The 26542-nt window shown below is 36.9% G+C and overlaps 1 protein-coding gene across 1 annotated transcript in view; it reads left to right on the top strand.

Annotated features, from left to right (window-relative positions):
- Nucleotides 1-26542, top strand: part of LOC143227958 (transforming growth factor beta receptor type 3-like) — a 49650-nt gene that overhangs the window by 15703 nt on the left and 7405 nt on the right. Inside the window, exons 3-6 of the mRNA XM_076459308.1 lie at nt 13220-13344; nt 14220-14426; nt 23310-23481; nt 24770-24896. Of these exons, the coding sequence (XP_076315423.1) occupies nt 13220-13344; nt 14220-14426; nt 23310-23481; nt 24770-24896 (631 nt within the window). The remainder of the gene's footprint in view (nt 1-13219; nt 13345-14219; nt 14427-23309; nt 23482-24769; nt 24897-26542) is intronic.

Below are 26542 nucleotides of genomic sequence, written 5' to 3'. Positions count from 1 at the left end.
CACTATACAGTGCATGATGGCTACTACACCAATAGTTGCACATCCAGTGACATCAGGTACACTGGTTATTCTACCATCCAGAAGTGAAAAACTCTCTTCAGGAGATGCCCGGCATGGCCAGGTGGGTTAAGGTGTTTGACTCATAATCTGAGTCACGGTTTCAAATCCCTGTTGCACCAAACATGCTCGCCCTTTCAGCTGTGGGGGCACTATAATGTGATGGTCAATCCCACTATTTGTTGGTAAATGAGTAGCTGAAGAGTTGGTGGTGGATGGTGATGACTAGCTGCCTTCCCTCTAGACTTACACTACTAAGTTAGGGATGGCTAGCTCAGATAGCCCTCATGTAGCTGTGCGCAAAATAAAAACACAACAAACAAGCTCTTCAGAAGTCAATAGTAATAAATCGATGTCTAGTGACAGAGGCATGGTAGAACCAAACAAAATGTCACTATGATGTTACTGCTGTTAAGAGTGGATTTCATCTAGAAAACATGATATGGCTGAAATGTTCCTGTCATAAAAAAGGAAGATTTCCAAAGTTAAGCGTGCGTGTGAAGAGCCATATATTGTACTTAAAATCATTGATGTGGTTTATAGTATCCAGAAATACAGATAGTCCAAGCCAAAGGTCATCCATCATGATTGTCTTTAGAAGTGCATAAGTGAGAAAACAGTCAACTGGATAATTTATTCTGATGAGGTTGTTCACGTTCATTCTGTTGGTATAAGTTCTCCAAGTTCATTCTTTGTATGTTTAACATTCTTGATGTTCATTCTGGCAGCGTGAATTTGGGCACTGTAACTGTATTAGGAATCACAGGTTGTGGGGTTCGAATCCTGGTAATTCTACTAAAACAACAAACATTCTGATTGTAATGCATACAAAAAAGTTTGTTAGAACATTTGACAACAGCCAGAGAGTTCACCGGTCGAAACGTTGTGAAAATAATAATAATACACATACTATAGACGAGAGTAATAATATGCATAATTATACCATTAGTAAAAGAAGGACACTCCTAACAGACCTTCCATTATTCGGATTACGACCCCTATTTATGAGCTTGATTCAACAATACCATCTATCACGGGTGTAGATTTTTTACACCCGATGGGGGGAGATGATTTTTCCAACCACTTATATGGACTTTTCAATTTGCAAATTGTTAATCTCTAATTACGTGAACCTGAAAGCTGGAAACATGCAGTCACAGAGTAATCTTATTACCACGATACTTGCATGTATACTTAGGCCTACTGACTGATACTTACGAACTATCGCTTAGATCGAAAAGCTTAGAAGCACGCCTATGTTAAAGATGTACATTTCGGTTACGGAAAAAGCCTACATCTAGGCCTAATTATGTAATTCGATTGGTAAAAACACGAGAATCACAAGAACGAACACACAATTTGTAGGCCTGTGATGCAATAAAACAATTCAACAGACCAAACTGTAGGGGAAGATGATTGTATGCACCATGCCCCCACCTAAAATGAAGGGGGTGAATTCCCCCATCCCCCCAGGATCTACACCCCTGTCATCTACTTTTTATTAATAATGCTTTAAGAAGTTAACGACATAAAATATGTTGCTGCCCTGTTAGAAGTTGTGATAACATAAAGTGAAAAATGATTTTCAAACTAAATTAATTTAAAATCAATTAGTTTTATAATACGCAAGGCCCGGCATGGCCTAGCGCATAAGGCGTGCGACTCGTAATCCGAGGGTCGCGGGTTCGCGCCCGCGTCGCGCTAAACATGCTCGCCCTCCCAGCCGTGGGGGGCGTATAATGTTACGGTCAATCCCACTATTCGTTGGTAAAAGAGTAGCCCAAGAGTTGGCGGTGGGTGGTGATGACTAGCTGCCTTCCCTCTAGTCTTACACTGCTAAATTAGGGACGGCTAGCACAGATAGCCCTCGAGTAGCTTTGTGCGAAATTCCCAAACAAACAAACAAACAAAATTTATAATACGCGTTTAAAATTCTATTTCATGTAGGTGATGATACAAATACGAGGTCTGTTAAAAAAATACGCGGACTGACGTCATAAAACAAAATGTACTTTATTTAGAAGTTACAGGTCTGGGACCCCTTCAAAGTACTCTCCTCCCCAACGCACACACTTATCCCAACGGTGTTTCCACTTGTTGAAACAGTCCTGGTACGCTTCTTTGTAATGTTCTCCAGCTTCTTTGTCGCATTTGCCTTAATCTCGGGAATCCTCTCAAATCTTCTTCCTTTCAAGGGTCTTTTGAGTTTGGAGAACAAGAAAAAATCGCAAGGAGCAAGGTCAGGTGAGTAGGGGGGGTGGGGAAGAACAGTGATCGAGTGTTTGGCCAAAAACTCACAAGTTCTGAGGGCTGAATTTCGCAACAACGCGGTGCGTCTTCACTTTTTCGGTCAAAATCTCGTAACAAGATCCAACTGATATCCCACACTCTTCAGCAAGCTCCCTGACAGTCAGACGTCGATTTGCCCGCACCAGGTTGTTGATTTTGTCGACGTGTGGGTCGTCAGTTGACGTGGAAGGACGTCCAGGACACTCATCATCTTCAATGGACTGTCGACTATCCTTAAAACGTTCATGCCACTTGAAACATGCCGTACGCTTCATAGCAACATCACCGTAAGCCGTGTTAAGCATAGCAAATGTTTCAGTCGCAGATTTTCCAAGTTTAACACAAAATTTCACAGCAAGTCGTTGCTCCTTCAGGTCATTCATTCTGAAATCCGCCAAACGAAAAATCGCACTTCACTTAAAACCGCGTAGCTAATACACAAATGAAGATATCTGCAATCGGGAAATGGCGTCGTAATCAGCTGATTTGTGCGAACCTAGCGACACCAAGCGGATTCCACTGGAACCAACTGGAGCCACGCAATTCAAACAGTCCGCGTATTTTTTGAACAGCCCTCGTAGTTTTGCATGACTAAGGATCAGGTTATGTGTGTCTTGACAAATGTTTAATGATATGTTTCACTGATTAGGTTTCTTTGATTTGTTTGCCGTATGAGTTAGTTGGTTTATAAATGCAAAGCATGTTTTTTGTAGAACAACAACAAAAGTGGATACATATAAATTAATCTTGTGGATGCTTCCTTTATGGAAGCGCCACTGTACAACAAATGTTTAAACTAAAGTTTGTAACCACGTCAGCTAACATTAGATCTTTTGCTTTTTTTATATTTTTTGTAGATTTGAACTGTTAATAAATTAACTTTTTTAACTTTGGAACCTGTAACGTTCAAAGTGGATCGACATAGTTTTGATCTGAAAAATAAACTCGTAATTTTTCAACAGTTGCTGTTACAAAACAGCCTAACCGTTGTAAAAGTCAGTGTGTCATGTCATGTCATGTCATACTTGATTTCTCGAAATAAGAGGAACCATAAAAGCCAAAATGAATTTATCCAGATAATTACTATCTACCCATTACGATTTTAATGACCGGGTGAAAGGGAGCCTTGAGAGATTTGTGTGTCGTGAAACCTTATAAGTGTAGTGAGTGTTTGTATAATAAACCTAAATTGTCCCCCAGTGGTTCAACGGTACGTCTGCGGAATTACAACGCTAAAAACCGGGTTTCGATACCCGTGATGGGCAGAGCACAGATAGCCCATTGTGTAGCTTTGTGCTTATTTTAAAAACAACAACAAGCCTAAATTAAATACGTTGTGTTGAGATCACCTAGTCTAGAACCACGTGCATAAAATTTATAAATGCAATATTAATCTTAAATAATCTTGCCCCATAAGTTGTGACAGGCTGTAGGCTATTTTTATTATCATAAACACCTCTTGTCATTGTCTAAGGGGCCCGGCATGGTTAAGGCACTCGACTGGTAATCTGAGGGTTGCGGGTTCGAATCTCTGTCACACCAAACATTTTAACATTCACGCCCTTTCAGCCGGGGGGGGGGGTGTTATAAAGTTATGGTCAGTTGCACTATTCATTGGTAAAAGAGTAGTTCAAGAGTTGGCGATGGGTGGTGATGACTAGTTATCTTCCCTCTAGTCTTACACTGCAAAATTAGGGACGACTAGTGCAGATAGCTCTCATGTAACTTTGCTGGAAATTCAAAGCAAACAAACATTGGTATTGTTTTAAGGTTTCTGTAAAATTTTAAAAATAAAATATTTCTCTAAGTCCGGGAAAGTGTCTTTTATTTTTTTGTAACTGTCAGATTGAAACACGATAAGATTTCTACTATCTTTCTATCGAGAAGATCATAAAAATGAATAGACATTTAGTAGCTCTTGTTTCGACACCATTTCTTTCTCTCTTTATTTCTTCTCAAGCTGATCTCGTAGGAAATCTCGCGTGTTTCACTCTTCTTCCTTCCGGGCTGGCTCATCGGTTTCTTGTATAAGTGTATGAACACAGAGAACCCCTAGGAACACCCGTACCTTTCCTTTTCATCTCATTTTTTCATACAGAATAACTTCAGTGAACTCCCCTTCCTCCAACATACACACATTTTTTGTTTTGTTTTCATGGCAGTAGAGAGAGGATTAGATACAGCTGCGTGTCAGCGTGCTAAAAATACCCTAACACGTTTTACTTTGATCGCGTATGGCTGGAAAACTTAATATACCGCGTGTATTATACATATACCTCCCGTTTCATTTTCAATGTGAAACTGTGTTTTTCTGTTGTTGTTGTTTTTTTTTTTCATTTTCTGCTACTCAGTGAGGTTTTGTATTTTCATATTTTCTCACTCTATTAGATCACAGATTATATATAATCTGATTTACAACGATTTTTTTCAACATTCTGATGCTTCGTGGTTCGTATATTCGTCTGGCTCCAAAATACATTCGTCTTAGGCGTGTTATGACAAGTAAAAAGATCGTTTTTCGCTTTCTTGTAAAAGGCTTACACACCACAACTACAATCAGCGTTTAACACCATGTGACCTGAACAATGTGTGGTGATCCAGGCTTCGGTAACATTTTGTAAACGTTATTTGAATTACACCATTTTGTTGGTCCAGGCCAAGGTAATGTTTTGTGAACTTATAATTTAAACGATGACGGCTTATTGTCCAACACAACCTCTTCCTTAAGGTGCCCATATAGAAACAAACAGTTTAATTGTTTGTTTTTTTGAAATTTTGCACAAAGCTACTCGAGGGCTATCTGTGCTAGCTGTCCCTAATTTAGTAGTGTAAGACTAGAGGGAAGGCAGCTAGTCATCACCACCCACCGCCAACTCTTGGGCTACTCTTGTACCAACAAATAGTGGGATTGACCGTGACATTATACGCCCCCACGGCTGGGAGGGCGAGCATGTTTAAACAGTTTAATTATAGACGTAGGAAAATCGTGTGCAATGTATTTAAGAAACCGTCTCCAATGACTCGGCTTCAATTCTAACTTTAAAAACTGGGTTTCAATACCCATGGCGGGCGCAGCACAGATAACCTATTGTGTAGCCTTGTGATTACAACAAACAAAGAAACCCTGCATAATAAATCTTTGTAGTACTTTTACATTTACAATATTTTAATTGAAAAATATTGGACAGTCTGTTTAACCAGAAAGCAGGAAGTTCTAACTTGTATTGGAAAACGACCTTTGACACCAAGTTTTGTATTTCTAACCAACGTCGTGATTGTTGGAAAACCGTATTTGATGATTGGAACGATAGTGTGGATTCTTTGATAGATTGTTTATAATACATCCAAATCAGTTTGAAATGTTCGTGGTGGGTTCCAGCCTCAGTATTGTGGGTTTTACTTAAAGTGTGAACAGTGTTATTGTTTTGAATGAATAGCTGTTTACATTAAAACGAACGATACATTTACAGTGTACACAATCAGAACAACGTATTTGGTTTTGTTAATTACAATTCTACCTAGTACGGTCGTCTATCTGTCGTGTTATCTAATTCTTTATCGTACATAAAGATCTGTTTAAATTAACCTAGTTTGGTTGTGTACACACACTATTGAGGCAATCTTAAGAAGGATTTGGAAGGAAAGTTGGCACCGTGCCAGATCTGACACACTGCGCATGCGTTCTGCTCACTGCGTTTTATTGATCATAAAATTGAGTGAATGAACCTTCAATGTTCAACTCACGCGAGTCAAATAGCCAACAGATTTTTCATATTTATGTTTGTTTGTTTGTTCGTTCGTTCATTCACTTTATTTAACTGTCCGTCCTAACCGTTTTGCTCGTCTACTCGGTCAGTTTAATTATCTAGTTTATATATATCAGTTTGTCCTTTCGGAGAAGCCGTTCGATTTAGTGATTGGCTTATTCAATCGCACACACACATTTATTTACAAATCTTGTTACGAAAGTTTAACTACTCCATGAACTGTTTTATTTATATATCTGGTTATTTGTGTTGCTGTCTGTTATTCTTATTATATCTCTATCTATGTAGAGGCAATCTATGTATAAAAACACTGTTACCTTTCTATCCGTGTGGTGCTCCAAATTGTTTGGTTTGTTTTGAATTTCACTCAAAGCTACACGAAGGCTATCTACGCTATCCGTCTCTAATTTAGAAGTGTAAGACTAGAGGGAAGGCAGCTAGTCATCACCACCCACGGGCAACTCTTAGGGCTGGGGCTAGTCTTTCACCAACGAATAATGACATTGATTGTAACATTTTAACGCCCTCACGGTGAGCATGTTTGGTGTGACGGGGATTCGAACCCGCAACGCTCAGATTACGAGTCGAGTGCCATGCCAGGCCGAGTTGCTCTGAAGAGCACGCTAAGCCAATTAGAAGAATGCAGGAGGAATGTTAATCGACGAACGATTCAGGTCTGGCAGAAGTCACGAGCTCACTGACAATACTGAGTGAACAAGGAAGTAAAATACACGAATCGATATGTTAATAAATAATGTAATGTTAGCAAAAGAGTAAATAAAACGTCCATTATCACAGCAATTCCATTGAAATTAAAGATCTGCCTCGTGATGTTTAACCAATCTTCCAGTTAATAATAAAAAATAACCAGCCTCTCTGCAATATATCTAAGATTAGTTTAATAATTTTGGTGAATTGGTTTATTATGTTGATAAACACGGATGTCTCTGTGGCAACGTTACTACTACTAACAATAATATTATTGTTTCACATTATACGACAAGAATAGAGGGCCATCCAAAATGGCGGGAGACCAAAGCCTACAAATTGTCGTCTTCCAGTATTCGTTTGCAAGTTTGTACCATACATTACAGATATAAGAAAAACAAAGGACCTTCTAAGTTATTTTTTAACCGCATTTAATCACGTTATTGCAAGTTTTCTTGAAACTATATTTCTTGTAAACACTTGATCATTAAAAACTTTTCTTTATAACGAACAACGAATTAAGTTCACTTGATGCTAAGTGAATCCTTGGTATAAAAACTCCATTCTTGACAGGCTTTGATACAGCCGAAAAAATACCGAAATTTAGGTGCTAAGTTACGCCTAGGTTACTGATTGAATGTAATGGCCCGGCATGGCCAAGCGTGTTGAGGCGTGCGACTCGTAATCTGAGGGTCGCGGGTTCTATGCCCGTCCTTGCAGCCGTGGGAGCGTTATAATATGACGGTCAGTCCCACTATTCATTGGTAAAAAGTAGCCCAAGAGTTGGCGGTAGGTGGTGATGACTAGCTGCCTTCCCTCTAGTCTTACACTGCTAAATTAGGGACGGCTAGCGCAGATAGCCCTCGAGTAGCTTTGTGCGAAATTCAAAACAAACAAACAAAACAAACATGATTGAATGTAACTAAAATGGGAACAGGCAATCAAAAGACGAAATGTTGTAGAAAATGAATAATTGGACACGTGTTACTAGCGAAATGAGGTTATATTTGAATGTTGCTGACTCAGTAGATATGTCGTTAGAGAACACAATATTTTAACGTTTATAAAACAGACATGAGGTTATATTTGAATGTTGCTGACCCAGTATATACGTCGTTAGAGAACACAGTATTTTAACGTTTATAGAACAGAATGAGGTTACCTTTGGATGTTGCTGACCCAGTAGATATATCGTTAGAGAACACAATATTTTAACGTTTATAGAACAGACATGAGGTTACGTTTGGATGTTGCTGACTTAGTAGATATGTCGTGATATGTGACCATTTGTCAGTGAGTTGTTTCTTTTTGAAGGAACTCCTTTCGTTGTCAGTTATCTCTCCTTCTCAAGAAAACCCTAGCTTGTTTGTTGGAGAGTTTAGAATAATAAATCATGTAGAAATAAGTAAAGAAAATCTTTTCAAAATGTCAGCCCAACATTGACTTCGTTTTTTGAACAGTTTTCCTTTTCCTGTTTGTGTTGTTTTGTTTTTGTTTAATGCAGTGTTTCAATAGACTTAAGAAAGTTGTATTTATAACCAAGTTATAAATATAGTTAGATCCTGGCATTATTTATCGATTATTGATTGATCATTCCTAATCTATTTCACCCTGTACTTAATCTTTTTAAATGAACACCAAACTTCTGTAAGAAAGCAAACTTCAAGGGGTAATGATAACATCCCCTACTCTATAATTATGATTTCTTAAGTTACAACTAGGTGTTAACAATACTTATAAAAGCGTATATTCAGTTTAAGACTATGTCACTTCAGTATAATTTGTTCTTACCGTTGTTTTAGTTTTTCAGTTATCGTGTAATAAAAATGAAGAAAGATAAACAAATTCAAACTTTTTTCCATACAATTTACAGACATTTCTAGAACTTATGACTCAGTCATTACATAGATATTGTTATAAAAGGAAACATTGTATGGTATTGTAAAGTTATGATAGCCTATTGAGGAGATATTAAAATTATTTCGAAGAACGATACGACCCAATCCTATATATATAGTGCTGCCACCTACTTGTGTTTAAATTAACTGTAGTGAATAGAGTATTATTTAAAACGCCATACACAATTTTTATTAAGAGTGCAGCATAAAAAAAAGTAAACAAAGAAAAAGCCCCCAATTTTTTTCCCTTCACGTCCAATCACTGACGTATTTTAAAGCTGTTTGTTTGTACAAGTCGCACAGCACGAGACACGCAAATTATCCGATATAAATCGCTCCGCAGTGAAGTACACAAATTACGAATAAAGATTTAATCTATTTCATCTCTGTAACGAGGGGGAAATTGATGACTGGATTACCACTTGATTGATAATTTAGTACGTCACTAAACAGTAGAATATTCAACATGATAGAATAAAAAAAACAACAAAAAAACACGTCGTATGTTATTTAACGAGCTCGTTAAATATGTTGACGTACATATTTTTTCCTCCCTAGCGTTTAACGTGAGTTGTGCGCGCGCGTGTGTGTCTGATACGATTTTAATGAAGTCACATAGCCTAAGTCATAACTTTTTTTCGGTCAACATCTTACTGCCGCTATATAATCCCTAATAAAAAAAACACTCAACAGATCAAGGCAGCATTAATTAGAACGTTTGTGATTCATTACGTCTTGTGTTTTAAAATCATAGTGAGAACACAGGCAAAAATCTATAGAGTGAAAGTGTTACTGTGAAAGAAATGGTGAACCCATATTTCAAAGATTTGTGGATGACAACTTTGTAATTTTCACTGAAACCGGTGCATTTTGTTCGTATCTGAAGTCACATGCGTACTAAAGTGTACATCGTAATGTGGTTGTTAAAATACGACTTATTAAACAACTGGAGCAGGATTGTCAAACCTTAGCTGTGTTTACTCACAAGTTCCTTTGTTGTTTTTATTACTATCAGTGATAGTTTCTAGAGGGACAGTATCACTCGAACTTTCTGTCCACTATGGATAGATCAGTATCACTCAAACCTTCTGTCCACTATACATAGGTCAGTATCACTCAAACCTTCTGTCCACTATAGATAGGTCAGCATCACTCAAACCTTCTGTCCACTATAGATAGGTCAACATCACTCAAACCTTCTGTCTACTACAGATAGATAAGCATTACTCAAACCTGTCCACTTTAGATAGGTCAGTATTACTCAAACCTTCTGTCCACTATAGATAGGTCAGTATTACTCAAACCTGTCCACTTTAGATAGGTCAGTATTACTCAAACCTGTCCACTTTAGATAGGTCAGTATTACTCAAACCTTCTGTCCACTATAGATAGGTCAGTATCAATCAAACCTTCTGTCCACTATAGATAGGTCAGTATCAATCAAACCTTCTGTCCACTATAGATAGATCAGCATCACTCAAACCTTCTGTCCACTATAGATAGGTCAGTATCACTGAAACCTTCTGTCTGCTATAGATAGTAGATCAGCATCACTCAATCCTTCTGTCCACTATAGATGGGTCAGCATCACTCAAACCTTCTGTCCACCAGAGATAGGTCAGCATCACTCAAATTTTCTGTTCACTATAGATAGGTCAGCATCACTCAAATTTTCTGTCCACTATAGATAGGTCAGCATCACTCAAATTTTCTGTCCACTATAGATAGGTCAGCATCACAAAAACCTTCTGACCACTATAGATAGATAAGCATTACTCAAATCTTCTGTCCACTATAGATAGATTAGTATCACTCAAATCTTCTGTCCACTATAGATAGGTCAGTATCACTCAATCCTTCTGTCCACTATAGATAGGTCCGTATCACTCAATCCTTTGTCCACTACAGATAGGTCAGCATCACTCAAACCTTCTATCCACTACAGATAGGTCAGCATTACTCAAATTTTCTGTCCACTACAGATGGTCAGCATTACTCAAATCTTCTGTCCACTACAGATGGTCTGTCAGCATATTATTTACATTACCTTTTTCCAATTGTTCATATAATTTGTTTTCCTCTTCGTCTTCGGAGTGTTTTTCTTTCATTTAATGTCCAGTATAATCAAATAGAAATATCTACTGAGAAGAAACTGGGTGATGCGTGAGGGTATTCTGTTATGTTAACACTAACAGTGCTGTTAGTAAACTGTTTTGGATCTGTGGGGCAGGGTAAACCCGAGCCGCTTTCAGCGAAGGAGGTAAAAAACTGATCACCCGGATTGCGACATCCATAAACTGATGATTGTGTATACTACCAAAGTGTGCGAAGTATCTTCTAGGTAAAACTGATGTAACTGAAACGTTGTGTTCCCCAGTGAAGAACTGAGTTTTGAAACAAGAGGAGCTTAACTTGACCATATAGTGAACATACAGTAAACAACCTGCCAGTTACTGTTACCTCTAATGATGGAGAGGTAAAGCGAAAGAGGTTAATAAATACTTCCTTGAATATTAAAACTTGTATCTTATTGATTTTCATTTGTTCCGATTATAAAAATCCGTTTACTAATTTCAGCTGCTTTGTGCCATGAAACACTAAATCAGCCAACCAACCATTTATGCAACTTACATTAAATCAAATGGCAAATTTAGCTTCGTCTGTGGGACAGACTATGTGGGACAAGTGAAACTGTGAAAGGGAGTGGTGGAGTGCTTTGAGAGTTTCACTTGTCCCTATTTACAAGAAACTACCAACATATTTTCCTCAGCTTGCTAATAAGTAAGATATAAGTGACTCTTCGCCCATCATTTTTGTAAGAGGTTATTATTTGCTAAGATACTGCCTGTAGAGTTATATTTACTTTCCGTACGTGCCCGGCTCGGGTTCGAATTCTGCATTATCAGACATTTTTTTGGACAACTTAGTAGAAATCAGCCACGCAACTTACGTGTTAATTTTATGAAGTATTATTTGACAAACGACTGTGCGTGTGTGTGTGATCAAAGCTAGAATATACCCCCAACCCCCGAAGGGTTACTATAGCAACAGTAGACAATACAAACTTGGTATTTTTTACGTGTTCGGAATATGATATCTTAAGACTTCTGTAGATAGTCGCATCTTGAATATTTTACTACCCTGGACGAGGCTGTTGCATTGTGTCTGTCTGTCTGTTTGTGTTTCCGCGCAAGTGATTCGAAACCTAATGGACCGATATTTTACACAAGATGGAAATTCAGTATGGGACAATCCTTTCCAAATTTGGTTCAGGTCCGTATCCAGATTCCGGATAATTTTGTATCTTTTTTTTTGGGGGGGGGAGGGATAAGGCGCTTTGGGGTTAATAACCCTGTAAAGTATGATCAGATCTGTACCAAATTTCATGGACAATTAAGGTTCCTCATCATACTACAAAACGTGATCTGGATCGTTGATCGTTCTGGATCTGAGAAGGATTTTCTCAGTTTTCGAATGTGAAATTTAATGTGATCCTGTATAACCACGTGCAGCGGTTATGTAATCTTTCTGATTGCTCGTGGTTCTTTAGCTCTCACGATAATTCATTTCGTTTCTCGTGCAAGCACTCTGCTATCTCGTGCGGCTTCCAACAGCAGCTTGTCTAATCACCACGAGTCCTACCACACCCCGTAATTTTCGTATTACTAGCTGATATACTCGTTCAACTCGCAGAGAAGGCACAGGAGCCTCGAGAAGTGAATTAGGGTGGTCAGTTCCGAACAGCAACTCTCCCGTGACACTCCTTAAGGAGATTAAAGGTGCATGTCAGGATTGCTGGTAATTAGTCCAGGTGTTCGTCAGTTATAAACGGACACTCACACACCATCTGCCAACAATTGTTTCATTACATATCTAAACTTGTAGCACTTAATGTATACGACACTGGCGGTTTTAACACCGTGCTTTAAAATGCCATTAACAATCGTAAGAGGCTATCACGGTCGTCTTGTCCTTATAGCACGTGATTTAAATATCGGTGACTGTGTCTAGTGTACTTATGAGCAAAACAACATCGTCAGTCAACAACCTCAACTGTTTGACCAACAACAACATCAAAACACGTGGTTCTCGCTAAGAATTATTAGTGGTGTAATGATATTAGCCAACTGTGACGCTCGCTAATCAAACTACGTAGTCATTTATTTAAAAATTACCATAGTTTATGTTGTTGTTGTTTTTTATCTCTCGGACCACGAAAGACAATTTGAAGGTTTAAACTACTTGGATGTCATTTATAAAAGAAAAATTAAATATCTTTGTGAGCGAAACGTTAACTTAAAAATAGCAGCTTTTGTTCAATAAAGTGTTAACAATATACCAACGTTGGTCTTTTTAGCTACTTAACCTATGCTAAGGAAAAGTTTTACAACGGTTTAAACACAGGTTATGATTTTATTTATTTATTTTGCCTTGTTAATTAATATCTCTAGAACCCTAGTGGCAGTTTCCGATAACTAAAACAATCAGTTTCTATTCCAGTGTCTGACAGTCCACTGTCGTGTACGGTGAAACAGCACTTCCAGTCACAGTACGTAACTCCACTGCTGGAGAGGATATCGCACGTGACAGGGTGCACAAGTCAAGACATCTCCAGGAATTCGAAGGTAAATTGAAAACACAAAACAAAACTGTTGTGTGATTATAATAAAGAAAGCTGTAATAGGTTACTTTACTTGTGACAAGTTAGATATCGCTTTTCAGTAGGGGAGAGGTACGAAGGTAAGAAACGTGGGGGCTCTAACCGTGGGAGCTTTCAGCATTTTAGTTTTCACGTTTCAGCTTCTCCGCGTTATGCTTTCTTGAAGCATTTTATTATAAGTTTTTAACTTTACTTTTTATATATTTTTAAAAGTATCTAGTATGGTGCTGCTACGTATGTTTAACCAGGTGGTTAGGGGGCGTTCAAGTCGCAATCTGCGGGTGACGTGTTCGTACTTTTTATATATTTTTAAAAGTATCTAGTATGGTGCTGCTACGTATGTTTAACCAGGTGGTTAGGGGCGTTCAAGTCGCGGGTGACGTGTTCGAATCTTAGTCCCACTAAACATGACATTTCAACTGTGAGGGCATTATAACGTTACGGTCAATTCCCACTATTCGTTGGTAAGAGTAGCCCAAGAGTTGGCGGTTGGTGGTGATGTCTTCCCTGTAGTCTGTCACCGCTATCCGCGCTAGCCGTCCCTAATTTAGCAGTGAAAGACTAGAGGTATGACATTTAGTCATCACCGCCCACCACCAACTCTCGGGCTACTCTTACCAACGAATAGTGGGAATTGATCGTCACATTATAATGCCCTCACATTTGAAAGGCCACGCTTTGTTCGAAACTGAAACTAACTCACAGGGTTCTGTAAAATATTTTACATAAGTGATCTAAATGCACCTTAAATAATATACACAACTATAGTATATAGTAATATGTGGGAGTAAAACTAAAGGCACTCAGAAACTGCTGAATTAGGAACTTTTTTAATTTTAGGAAGTTCACGTGGTGAGCTTGGAAAGTGCTGGTCTCAACACCACCTCATTGCGAGGCTTTCTTCCTCGCGTATCTCTAAAAGTTAAACCTCGCATGGAAAACAGTCTTCACGTTGGCCCTCTGGTGGTTGTTCTCAACACTGCGACTCCAGTCATGTGGCAATTGGAGGTGGAACGGATTTCCAGTAACTCGCGGTTTGTCGTCTTTGTAAGTTTTTTAATTGTATTTTGGGCAGTTTGTACTGAGATAAAAAACAGTTGTTATTGTTTTTATTAGATTTCATTTCCTGTTACTGTAATAGTCTTAACGTGTTCCAGTCCTTGGTTTATAATTGTGTTGATTAATCGTTTTGTGCTGTTAACTTCACAATGAGTAATTTTAATTATATTTTTACTGTTCAGTAGTCAACTAATAGTGTGACAAGAAGTCAGTCGTTCATTGGAAAGAAATTTAAAATCAACATGTTTTGTATTTCTTTATTTTTCTCTCTATTTCTGAAAGAAACAACAACAAATTAAAAACCCTTTAAATTTTTAAGTTCTCTGAGTGTGTTTATTGTTTAATGTATGTGGTATATCCAGTAGATGTGTTTGTTGTTTAATGTATGTGGTATATCCAGTAGATGTGTTTTTTTTTGTTTAATGTATGTGATATACCCAGTAGATGTGTTTTGTTGTTTATTGTATGTGGTATATCCAGTAGATGTGTTTGCTGTTTAATGTATGTGGTATACCCAGTAGATGTGTTTGTTGTTTAATGTATGTGGTATATCCAGTGGATGTGTTTGTTGTTTAATGTATGTGGTATATCCAGTAGATGTGTTTGTTGTTTAATGTATGGGGTATATCCAGTAGATGTGTTTGTTGTTTAATGTATGGGGTATATCCAGTAGATGTGTTTGTTGTTTAATGTATGGGGTATATCCAGTAGATGTGTTTGTTGTTTAATGTATGTGGTATATCCAGTAGATGTGTTTGTTGTTTATTGTATGTGGTATATCCAGTAGATGTATTTGTTGTTTAATGTATGTGGTATGTCCAGTAGATGTTTTTTTTTTGTTTAATGTATGTGGTATATCCAGAAGATGTGTTTGTTGTTTAATGTATGTGGTATATCCAGTAGATGTGTTTGTTGTTTAATGTATGTGGTATATCCAGTAGATGTTTTTGTTGTTTAATGTATGTGGTATATCCAGTGGATGTGTTTGTTGTTTAATGTATGTGGTATATCCAGTGGATGTGTTTGTTGTTTAATGTATGTGGTATATCCAGTAGATGTTTTTTTTTTGTTTAATGTATGTGGTATATCCAGTAGATGTGTTTGTTGTTTAATGTATGTGGTATATCCAGTAGATGTTTTTGTTGTTTAATGTATGTGGTATATCCAGTGGATGTGTTTGTTGTTTAATGTATGTGGTATATCCAGTGGATGTGTTTGTTGTTTAATGTATGTGGTATATCCAGTAGATGTTTTTTTTTTGTTTAATGTATGTGGTATATCCAGTAGATGTGTTTGTTGTTTAATGTATGTGGTATATCCAGTAGATGTGTTTGTTGTTTAATGTATGTGGTATATCCAGTAGATGTATTTGTTGTTTAATGTATGTGGTATATCCAGTAGATGTGTTTGTTGTTTAATATGGTATATCCAGTAGATGTTTTTTTTTTTGTTTAATGTATGTGGTATATCCAGTAGATGTATTTGTTGTTTAATGTATGTGGTATATCCAGTAGATGTGTTTGTTGTTTAATGTATGTGGTATATCCAGTAGATGTTTTTTTTTTGTTTAATGTATGTGGTATATCCAGTAGATGTATTTGTTGTTCAATGTATGTGGTATATCCAGTAGATGTGTTTGTTGTTTAATGTATGTGGTATATCCAGTAGATGTTTTTTTTTTGTTTAATGTATGTGGTATAACCAGTAGATGTGTTTGTTGTTTAATGTATGTGGTATATCCAGTAGATGTATTTGTTGTTTAATGTATGTGGTATATCCAGTAGATGTGTTTGTTGTTTAATGTATGTGGTATATCCAGTAGATGTATTTGTTGTTTAATGTATGTGGTATATCCAGTAGATGTGTTTGTTGTTTAATGTATGTGGTATATCCAGTAGATGTGTTTGCTGTTTAATGTATGTGGCATATCCAGTAGATGTGTTTGTTGTTTAATGTATGTGGTATATCCAGTAGATGTTTTTTTTTTGTTTAATGTATGTGGTATAACCAGTAGATGTGTTTGTTGTTTAATGTATGTGGTATATCCAGTAGATGTATTTGTTGTTTAATGTATGTGGTATATCCAGTAGATGTGTTTGTTGTTTAATGTATGTGGTATATCCAGTAGATGTATTTGTTGTTTAATGTATGTGGTATATCCAGTAGATGTGTTTGTTGTTTAATGTATGTGGTATAACTAGTAGATGTGTTTGCTGTTTAATGTATGTGGCATATCCAGTAGATGTGTTTGTTGTTTAATGTATGTGGTATATCCAGTAGATGTGTTTGTTGTTTAATGTATGTGGCATATCCAGTAGACGTGTTTGTTGTTTAATGTATGTGGTATATCCAGTAGATGTTTTTTTTTGTTTAATGTATGTGGTATATCCAGTAGATGTATTTGTTGTTTAATGTATGTGGTATATCCAGTAGATGTGTTTGTTGTTTAATGTATGTGGTATATCCAGTAGATGTGTTTGTTGTTTAATGTATGTGGTATAACCAGTAGATGTGTTTGCTGTTTAATGTATGTGGCATATCCAGTAGATGTGTTTGTTGTTTAATGTATCTGGTATATCCAGTAGATGTTTTTTTTTTGTTTAATGTATGGGGTATATCCAGTAGATGTGTTTGTTGTTCAATGTATGTGGTATATCCAGTAGATGTGTTTGTTGTTTAATGTATGTGGTATATCCAGTAGATGTGTTTGTTGTTTAATGTATGTGGTATATCCAGTAGATGTGTTTGTTGTTTAATGTATGTGGTATACCCAGTAGATGTTTTTGTTGTTTAATGTATGTGGTATATCCAGTAGATGTTTTTGTTGTTTAATGTATGTGGTATATCCAGTAGATGTTTTTGTTGTTTAATGTATGTGGTATACCCAGTAGATGTGTTTGTTGTTTAATGTATGTGGTATATCCAGTAGATGTGTTTGTTGTTTAATGTATGTGGTATATCCAGTAGATGTGTTTGTTGTTTAATGTATGTGGTATATCCAGTAGATGTGTTTGTTGTTTAATGTATGTGGTATATCCAGTAGATGTGTTTGTTGTTTAATGTATGTGGTATACCCAGTAGATGGTTTTTTTTTGTTTAATGTATGTGGTATATCCAGTAGATGTGTTTGTTGTTTAATGTATGTGGTATATCCAGTAGATGTGTTTGTTGTTTAATGTATGTGGTATATCCAGTAGATGTTTTTGTTGTTTAATGTATGTGGTATACCCAGTAGATGTGTTTGTTGTTTAATGTATGTGGTATATCCAGTAGATGTTTTTTTTTTGTTTAATGTATGTGGTATACCCAGTAGATGTGTTTGTTGTTTAATGTATCTGGTATATCCAGTAGATGTGTTTGTTGTTTAATGTATGTGGTATATCCAGTAGATGGTTTTTTTTGTTTAATGTATGTGGTATACCCAGTAGATGTGTTTGTTGTTTAATGTATGTGGTATACCCAGTAGATGTGTTTGTTGTTTAATGTATGTGGTATACCCAGTAGATGTGTTTGTTGTTTAATGTATGTGGTATATCGAGTAGATATATATATATATATATTTTAATTTATGTGGTAGGTACACCTAATAGTTGTGTTTGTTGTTTAATATATGTGATATATTCAATAGATTGATTCTGACATATTTAGGTTTTCATGACCGCCATGTTTTTTTGTTTTTATAAAGCGTCACTTGGTTGTGTTTTATACAGGAAAACCATCATTCTTTTCTAAATACAAGAAGAAATCTCTATTAGCCGCAGAACTTGAAATTCTTTTAGACAGGATTAGGGTAAATTAATCCGTGAGGCCTCCCTACCCACCCTTTATTAACTATGTTTTTGTGATCCGTGATGACGAGAAAACCCACTTGCAGAGAAAATTATATATTTTAAAACGGCTGGTATGGGTAGAGAAAGCATTGTGTAGAGGAGCGAACAACGTTTCGACTTTCTTCGATCATCATCAGGTTCGCTCCTCTACATTGTGCTTTCTCTACTCATACCAGCCGTTTTTAAATACATGTTTTTTGAGCCAGCATTGTAAAGCGTAGTGTGCGCGTATACCCGATTCGACTTTATTATCCTCTGAGGATCTTTACCAGCCAACCATTGAGCTGAAGTTATTTTAGGCAGTATTAGAGGAAATTAATATATGCAACCTTGAGTGTGGTCAAGTGATAATTGAAAGGGTCTAAACTGAGTCCAGAACTGTAATTCGATCTAAAATCGATCAAGAAATGACGGAGCTATGAGCTAAAATATTGAGCTTGGAAAACTCAGAGCCATTTTATGAGCCGTTTTGCCGCGGCAAAAAAAACGACTTGAATACGTTTAACACGACATATGATTTGGCTGTGTTTAACGTAACGTGACTGTCGCGTTTTTTCTTAACAACAAACGTGTTAAATTGACGTCACATTAAACTAACAACTTCCTCAATTCGTCGAGTTTTACCAAAGATTATTTGGTTTTATTCATTAAACAAGTGAATACAGTGGAGTTTTAAAGAAAAGCTTATGATATTTCTTATTGTGTTTTCTTTTTTGACACTCTGACGCTCTGTGGTATAATTTATTAGAGTATCTGAGAGAAGAGAATTACAGTTTTATTATAGAACTTAATCAGCGTCGCTTCAAACACGTGCAAATCCAGGTTAGAGTTACGGATTGTATGAACAACCCTTTCGGCTTTATTGAAACGCACGTGTGTAATACAGCTAAACCAATGTACACCAACTCCAGGGCAGGTAATGAGCTTGTTCATTTATTATTTTAACACTTGTTTCTACGAGTTCTCATTAACACCAGGCTGCTCTGCGTTCTCTCTCTGTAATACAAACATCGAAGCTCCTTGAAAGAAACGTGATTGTCAGAGTATCTTTAAGTCTTAACAAAATTAAACTGATCCGGAACGAATGTTTCGTCCTATAGTACTGACGTCTGAAGTTCGGAACGTGAATTTTTGTCGTGTATCCGTGATGGAAGGAGAGAGCATGAAGTAACAATATCTTACCCCCCCTCGTTGCTTATGTCCCCCTCTGGTACAGCGGTAAGTCTACGGATTTACAACGCTAAAATAAAGGGTTCGATTCCCCTCGATGGGCTCGGCAGATAGCCCAATGTGGCTTTGCTGTAAGAAAACACACACCTTTGTTTATTCTTGAAAATATATCTTTGATTACTTACTGTTTATTATTTCACGAGATGTTACTGTGAAATTTGATCTAAGCCTACTTGTTAGAGGTTGTTCTATAGTAAAGATTCATTACACTGAGGTATTATATACTTGTAAAAACACTGTTTAACATTGTATTTCGTCGCTAACATGGCGTACGAGTGTTGTTGGGCGATGCTAACATCATGTTTGTACATTGTTATGGTTGTATTTAAATGTCAACATTGTACTGACATACTTTCATACGTAACTTACGTCTGTAAACGTATACGAAAGTTGTTATACGTAAGTAACAATGTATTTCAACATTATGTAATTGTAACGTGTACATTGTTAATATATTTTAACACCACTATACGTTTGTAACATCGTATTAAACACTTCGTTAATGTTGTTGTCTGAACACTGTTGTATATAGTTCATATTTACGGTCAAATATTCTTGTAACAGCAAGTGTACCAGACTTATTAAACAACGTACTCTAACCTCTATATTTAGGGTACTTCCGAACTTTATATTTCATGAACTTTGATTAGAAGTATTTATGTGTTGACGTGCCTCACTTGGTTAGATTGTATTTCTATATGGCATTAGTTTACAGTATTTTATTGTATCCATCCAGTGATACGGCGGTATGGCTCAGGAGATAGCCGGATGTGGCTTTGCTATATGAAAACACACACAGCAGTATGTCTGCGCACTTACAGGGCTAGAAACCGAGTTTCGATACCCATGATGGGCAGAGAACAAACAGCTCATTGTTTAGCTCTGTGCTTAATTAAAGAGAAACAAACTTTCGTTGTGATTTAATGTTTTTATTTATTCGTGTAACTTGTTTTGTGTTCACGATTTGCAAAACGGTTCGTGATCCCAGAACCTAGCGGCGGATTGCGTAACTAAAGTAACTTTAAATTAATTGAAACACTTTTTACAAAATGAACTATTTTGTCGACACCGAGCGAAAGTAAAATTAGTAAAAATAAATATACAATAAAATGTTAAATGACTGGTCCAATAAATAAATTATATAATGCTGTGTTAATTATTATTTAACCTAAAGGTCTGGTATATAAATGACTCAAATAAAAAATGACAGACTGCAATCCACTTGTTTAATATATTTCACGTCATAAAAGTAATTAGCAATGAAAAGTAATGGTACTGTACATGTGTGTGAAGTGCTAAGACCTATTCTGTGTTGTGTTCTATCTCAGTCGGATTAAAGACTTCTGGTATTGCGCGAAGGTCCTCTTCGGCATTGAATTATTGGAGATGTACGTGACATATAATAACAAACGCTTCTTTGCTTTCAATTTTATAGGTCCGTACAATATCTAAACCTTTGAGTCATAGAGTTATTTCTTATTTGTTTAAAGTGTGAGACTTTGGAAACGATAACAAAAATAAATTGGTTTGCGTGTCCTAGTTTCAGAATCCAGTTTGCGTGTCCTAGTTTCAGAATCCAGTTTGCGTGTCCTAGTTTCAAAATCCAGAATCCACAGTTTAGAAGCTCAGAAGTGGATGATAATTCAAAATTTTGATTTTGTTAACATAGTTGAAATGTTAGACGTTTAAAATTCTGAAGTAATATTGGAAGATTTAGTTTTGTATAAAAAACACGACAAAAAACACTTCAGTGCGGTTCTTGTGAATGGTTAAATGACATCATAGGTTAAATAAGTTTATTTCCCGTTTCCGACTAGGATGGATAAATTTGTTAACAGTTGACTAAACGTGTGCAGCGGAACAGAGTTTCCGTCCACTACAATAAACAGTGAGGAACAGAGTTTTTGTTCGAAACACTATAATAAACAGTGAGGAACAGAGGTTTCGTCCGAAGCACTACAATAAACAGTAGGGATGTTGTAATGTTGAACCAAAGCAATATGGCGGCGATAGATCTAAGTTCTATTGAAAAAAACAGAACAATGAAAATTATTATAAAAGCAAAACGCTATGTTAAAGTATCCGTTTCGTCCCCAATGTAAACTTCATTATTCATGTGTACGTAAATGTTCGTTGTTACGGTATTACCACTTTCAACGTTTCATCTTAGCCAGTGGAATGTGGTTGGACACCTAGGTAAAATTGATAGCACCCTGACTGCTGCTAGGTACAAGATACTCATCATGGGTATGTAGCGAAAGTAAACAGAACATCGTTGAACTATTCGCAACCGTTATGTACGACTTTATAAGGGAACTGAGAAATTCAAACAGTAACCAAACAACTTAGCGATTTTTTTTTTTTGGGGGGGGGGGGGGAACATACAGGACGTGGAACAACATTTCTAATCGTCCGTTGTTACGGTAGGCATATAAAGTACGCAGTACTGTGTTTAATAAAGTAAATATGTGTTATAACGCACTGTACAATTGTTTAACTTTTCTCTTGAGTTTTTTGTATTAATTTACTGAACTAATGGCTATTAATCAAACAGTATTTTAGGCTTAAGTCTGTGTATTGTTTACTGAATCACACAATATTTCTGTATTAAATCTGTGTATTGTTTACCGTACTAAATTGGTTAAAGTCATTTCAAATCTTAAACTAAGCAACAAATATTAAGAGTGGCAGAAAACCATCCAGTTACCCGCGTGCATTTCATGGTATAGCGATTAAGACGCTCGAATCTCAGTGTGAGGGTCGCGGATTCGAATCCCCATCACTGATCATGCTTGACCATTCAGTTGTGAAGAGTAATTTTAATTTTACGCTCAGGCCCCCTATTACTTGGTTAAAAAAGTAGCCCAACAGTTGGCGGATGGTAATGTTGACTTTCTGCTTTCCCTTTCATCTATCATTGCTATATTAGGGACGGCTAACGCAGATAGCTGTAGTTTTAGATGCAAGCCAAATTAACATGAAAGGTGAGTTGACATTCGCTCAGAATTGCGCATGAGTGACATTTGTGTGTGAGTTGTGTTGTTCTTTGTAATAAGTTCCGATTGATAATTGTTTTTAATTTTTCTTGAGATTTGAATTCCTGTGTGTATGTTTCTAAGTTACCTCACCGTAGCTTCTACATTGTTTTTAACTGTAGACATACATCGTAGGAGATTGCTGCTCCTATGGCGCATCCTGTAATCCAACAAATAAACACGATGATTGCTGCTCCTGTGGCGCATCCTGTAATCCAACAAATAAACACGATGATTGCTGCTCCTGTGGCGCATCCTGTAATCCAACAAATAAGCACGATGATTGCTGCTCCTGTGGCGCATCCTGTAATCCAACAAATAAGCACGATGATTGCTGCTCCTGTGGCGCATCCTGTAATCCAACAAATAAGCACGATGATTGCTGCTCCTGTGGCGCATCCTGTAATCCAACAAATAAGCACGATGATTGCTGCTCCTGTGGCGCATCCTGTAATCCAACAAATAAACACTCCTTATCAATTTTTCTAGTGAATCAGCAGTAAGTTTACGGATTTAGAACGTTAAAATTCGGGGTTCGATTCTCCGCGACGTACCCAGCACATATGGTTATTGTGTAGTTTCAACAAAGCAGTAGTTGTTTAACTTAAGTGTGCTGTTAAAGAACGGTGGTCGTTTGTGCTACAGATAAGTGCAGGGTGTGAGAAAATGTGTTTTTTATGTTTATTTTTAGTTGACTTGATATGCCAAACACGAACACACACAACCTGTTATCTCCGCTTACTGGGTTTACACAGATAAATAATTTGATGTTACAGGTCACCGAAGAGTCCCAGGTGGTTCCTAGTGCTCCTTTAACGTTGATGGTTCGACAGAAACAAAAAGCACCCCTCGACAAGATCGTGAAGTGGGCAAGAAGTCGCTTTGTAGCACTGACGTCATTGTCCATAATCGGAATAGCAAACACCATTGTTCTGAAGGTCGGGATAGGTAGGTTTAATGTGTCTTTAATTTTTACAGAGGTGGCGCTGAAAGCGTAACAAATTTATAAACCCGTGTGGAAGCTTCGTACTTGGTTGTTGTGTTAAAACGTGATAAAACCCCTGCCTTGAAGTACAGGGGCGTTGCGTCTCATCCCCAGTTCCCGCGCCCTTGGGCTAATGATATTTGACCTTATCTGTGTGAGTATTCAGAGTACGAAATCGATTTTTCCTTCGGGTAGCTGCTTGCAAATAAAAAGCGCATTTTTTTTTTTGTTTTATAAGTGTATACCCTGTAATTTTGTAATGTAACTGTCTCATAGGTCCATACGTGCTTTGTTTGTCGAATAGCAAATTATTTTGAATATTTCTAACACATTTTGATGCAAACATTTCTATACAATTCAAACATAAAGCAGAAGGAAAAAAATAGCTGCCTTCTTATGCGAAGTGATATTTAAATCATGACACACGAATATAGTAAATGTCTTTAGAAGTCACCGCTGAGATCAGGAAGACAAATAAAAACTGGAAAATTAAACTTGCGAAATTCCGCTATTAACGGGCACGGCATGGCCTGGTGGTTAAGGCATTCAACTCCTAATCCAAGGGTCGCGGATTCGAATCCCCGTCACACCAAACATGCTCACCTTTTCAGCTGTAGGGACGTTATATGTGAAGGTCAATCCCACTATTCGTTGGTAAAAGTGTAGCCCAAGAGTTGACGGTGGGTGGTGATGACTGGCTGCCTTTCCTCTAGTCTTACACGTACAAGTTATGGATGGCTAGCGTAGATAGCCCTCGTGTAGATTTGCGCGAAACTCAAAAGAAAACAAACCAAACTGCTATTAACTGTGGACGGATTAGTTCAATAGGTACATAAAGATTAGCTCAATTAGCGCGTGTGTGGAGTGTGTGTGATTTGTAACCAATTAGCGAGGACTGGTTGTTTAAAATTATGGCAGATTTATATGAGCATATAATTAAAAAATTACTTCTAAGCTAACAAAGCTAATGTTACCATATTTACCTCTATTTTTCATGAATAATTATTTGTTGTTACATGTATGTTGGTGTATCTCTTAATGTACTTGTGTATCCATCCGCAAGTCAGATAAAATATATTCAATCTATTTTTAGCTTCAGTAGATGTTCGTGTGTCGGGTTTCTATTTCTTTGTACATTTTGTAAGTTACTGAGTGAACCAAAGTATACGATATAAGAACTTCTAATCTATATGAACTTATACCTAACCACATGTTTTTCTGTTTAATATTTTTAATTTTCTGTTTTTATAGATGCCAATTATTCGGAAACTTGTGAAGGTATCAGCGAGAAATCAGTTCACAATGTGGAAGCTTTCTTTATACAGCCGCAACCTGCCGCAGGCTGTACGGTGTCAGAAAACATTGGACCTACTAAAAGGTTCGTATAAACTGGGATCTTTTGTGTCTTCCACACCGGATACGTCGTGTCTATAAATTTCTGTCGGCTTTTCGTGGTAGTTTGTGTAAACTCGATCAAAATACAGGCTTGAACAGATTATAGCTTCAGCGTAATGTTTGAAACTCAACTCCATAGTTCTTATTACCTGAATAAACACGACTGGTTTGGAACCAGTTAAGTCCAATTACGTTTACGTTTATTTTGACACCTAGATGTGAGCTAAGTTAAACACAGCCGTTTTAAACGGTATGCTGTGATAGCATATATCCAAACCAAGTTCATTGTACTATGTGGCAAACTGTCAGCTTCGTATGTAAACAAGTTTCACTTCCCAGCAGAGAGGAAAGGAAGGCGATATGGTACTTGTGCTTACATGTAATCTGCTCTGCGGGGGGTAGGCAGTACCTGTTGATTGTGAAGCATTATCACAGAATCTTTATGGTTCAGAGGGACGACTCGTACACCTGAGATGATAATGGAGTTGTTAATTATACAAAAGTTAAAATAAATTAACATTCAGATCAAGTTACCATTGCAAGTGAGTTTAACGTTTTTCTTTATCAATACCAACGATTTCAGAAAATAGACACCTGATATAACCTTTGATCTCACCATGTGACAGGACAGACACCTGATATAACCTTTGATCTCACCATGTGACAGGACAGACACCTGATATAACCTTTGATCTCACCATGTGACAGGACAGACAATTGATGTAACCTTTGATCAACCATGTTACAGGACAGACAATTGATGTAACCTTTGATCAACCATGTTACAGGACAGACAATTGATGTAACCTTTGATCAACCATGTTACAGGACAGACAATTGATGTAACCTTTGATCTCACCATGTTACAGGACAGACAATTGATGTAACCTTTGATCTCACCATGTTACAGGACAGAAATTGATGTAACCTTTGATCAACCATGTTACAGGACAGACAATTGATGTAACCTTTGATCTCACCATGTTACAGGACAGACAATTGATGTAACCTTTGATCTCACCATGTTACAGGACAGACAATTGATGTAACCTTTGATCTCACCATGTTACAGGACAGACAATTGATGTAACCTTTGATCTCACCATGTTACAGGACAGACAATTGATGTAACCTTTGATCAACCATGTTACAGGACAGACAATTGATGTAACCTCTGATCTCACCATTTTAAAAGGTCATATAACTGATGTTTTACTAAATTTGTAGAGTCTGTTGTAAGAATGCTTTTGTTTGCCATTTTTAAAGCTGCATTTATCGGATAAAGAAAACAATTAAACTGTGACAGTGTCAAAATAATATCGAATATCTAGAAATCTGAGATTATATGGTAATCAAAGATCTCAGTGATTCATATTATCGTGAAAACTCGAATCTTACCAAGGCAAAATTTCAATGTCTTATATTGTCATGGAAACAGAAATCATCAAGGTGGAATCTTTATTCCTGTTGTCATGACAACACAACTTCTGCACACAGTTGTCTAACCCAGTGGTATGTATACCGTTGGTTAATGATGTCTCTTCTTTCTAACCATGTCCTTTGTTGTACTACCTCATAATTGTAATCATACTTAATTGTACCATCCGATCATTGTAACCATACTTTGTT

Source organism: Tachypleus tridentatus, chromosome 10, assembly GCF_004210375.1.
Source record: "Tachypleus tridentatus isolate NWPU-2018 chromosome 10, ASM421037v1, whole genome shotgun sequence".
In the NCBI taxonomy this organism is placed as follows: Eukaryota; Metazoa; Arthropoda; class Merostomata; order Xiphosura; family Limulidae; genus Tachypleus; species Tachypleus tridentatus.
This window is presented reverse-complemented; position numbering and strand designations above follow the sequence as displayed.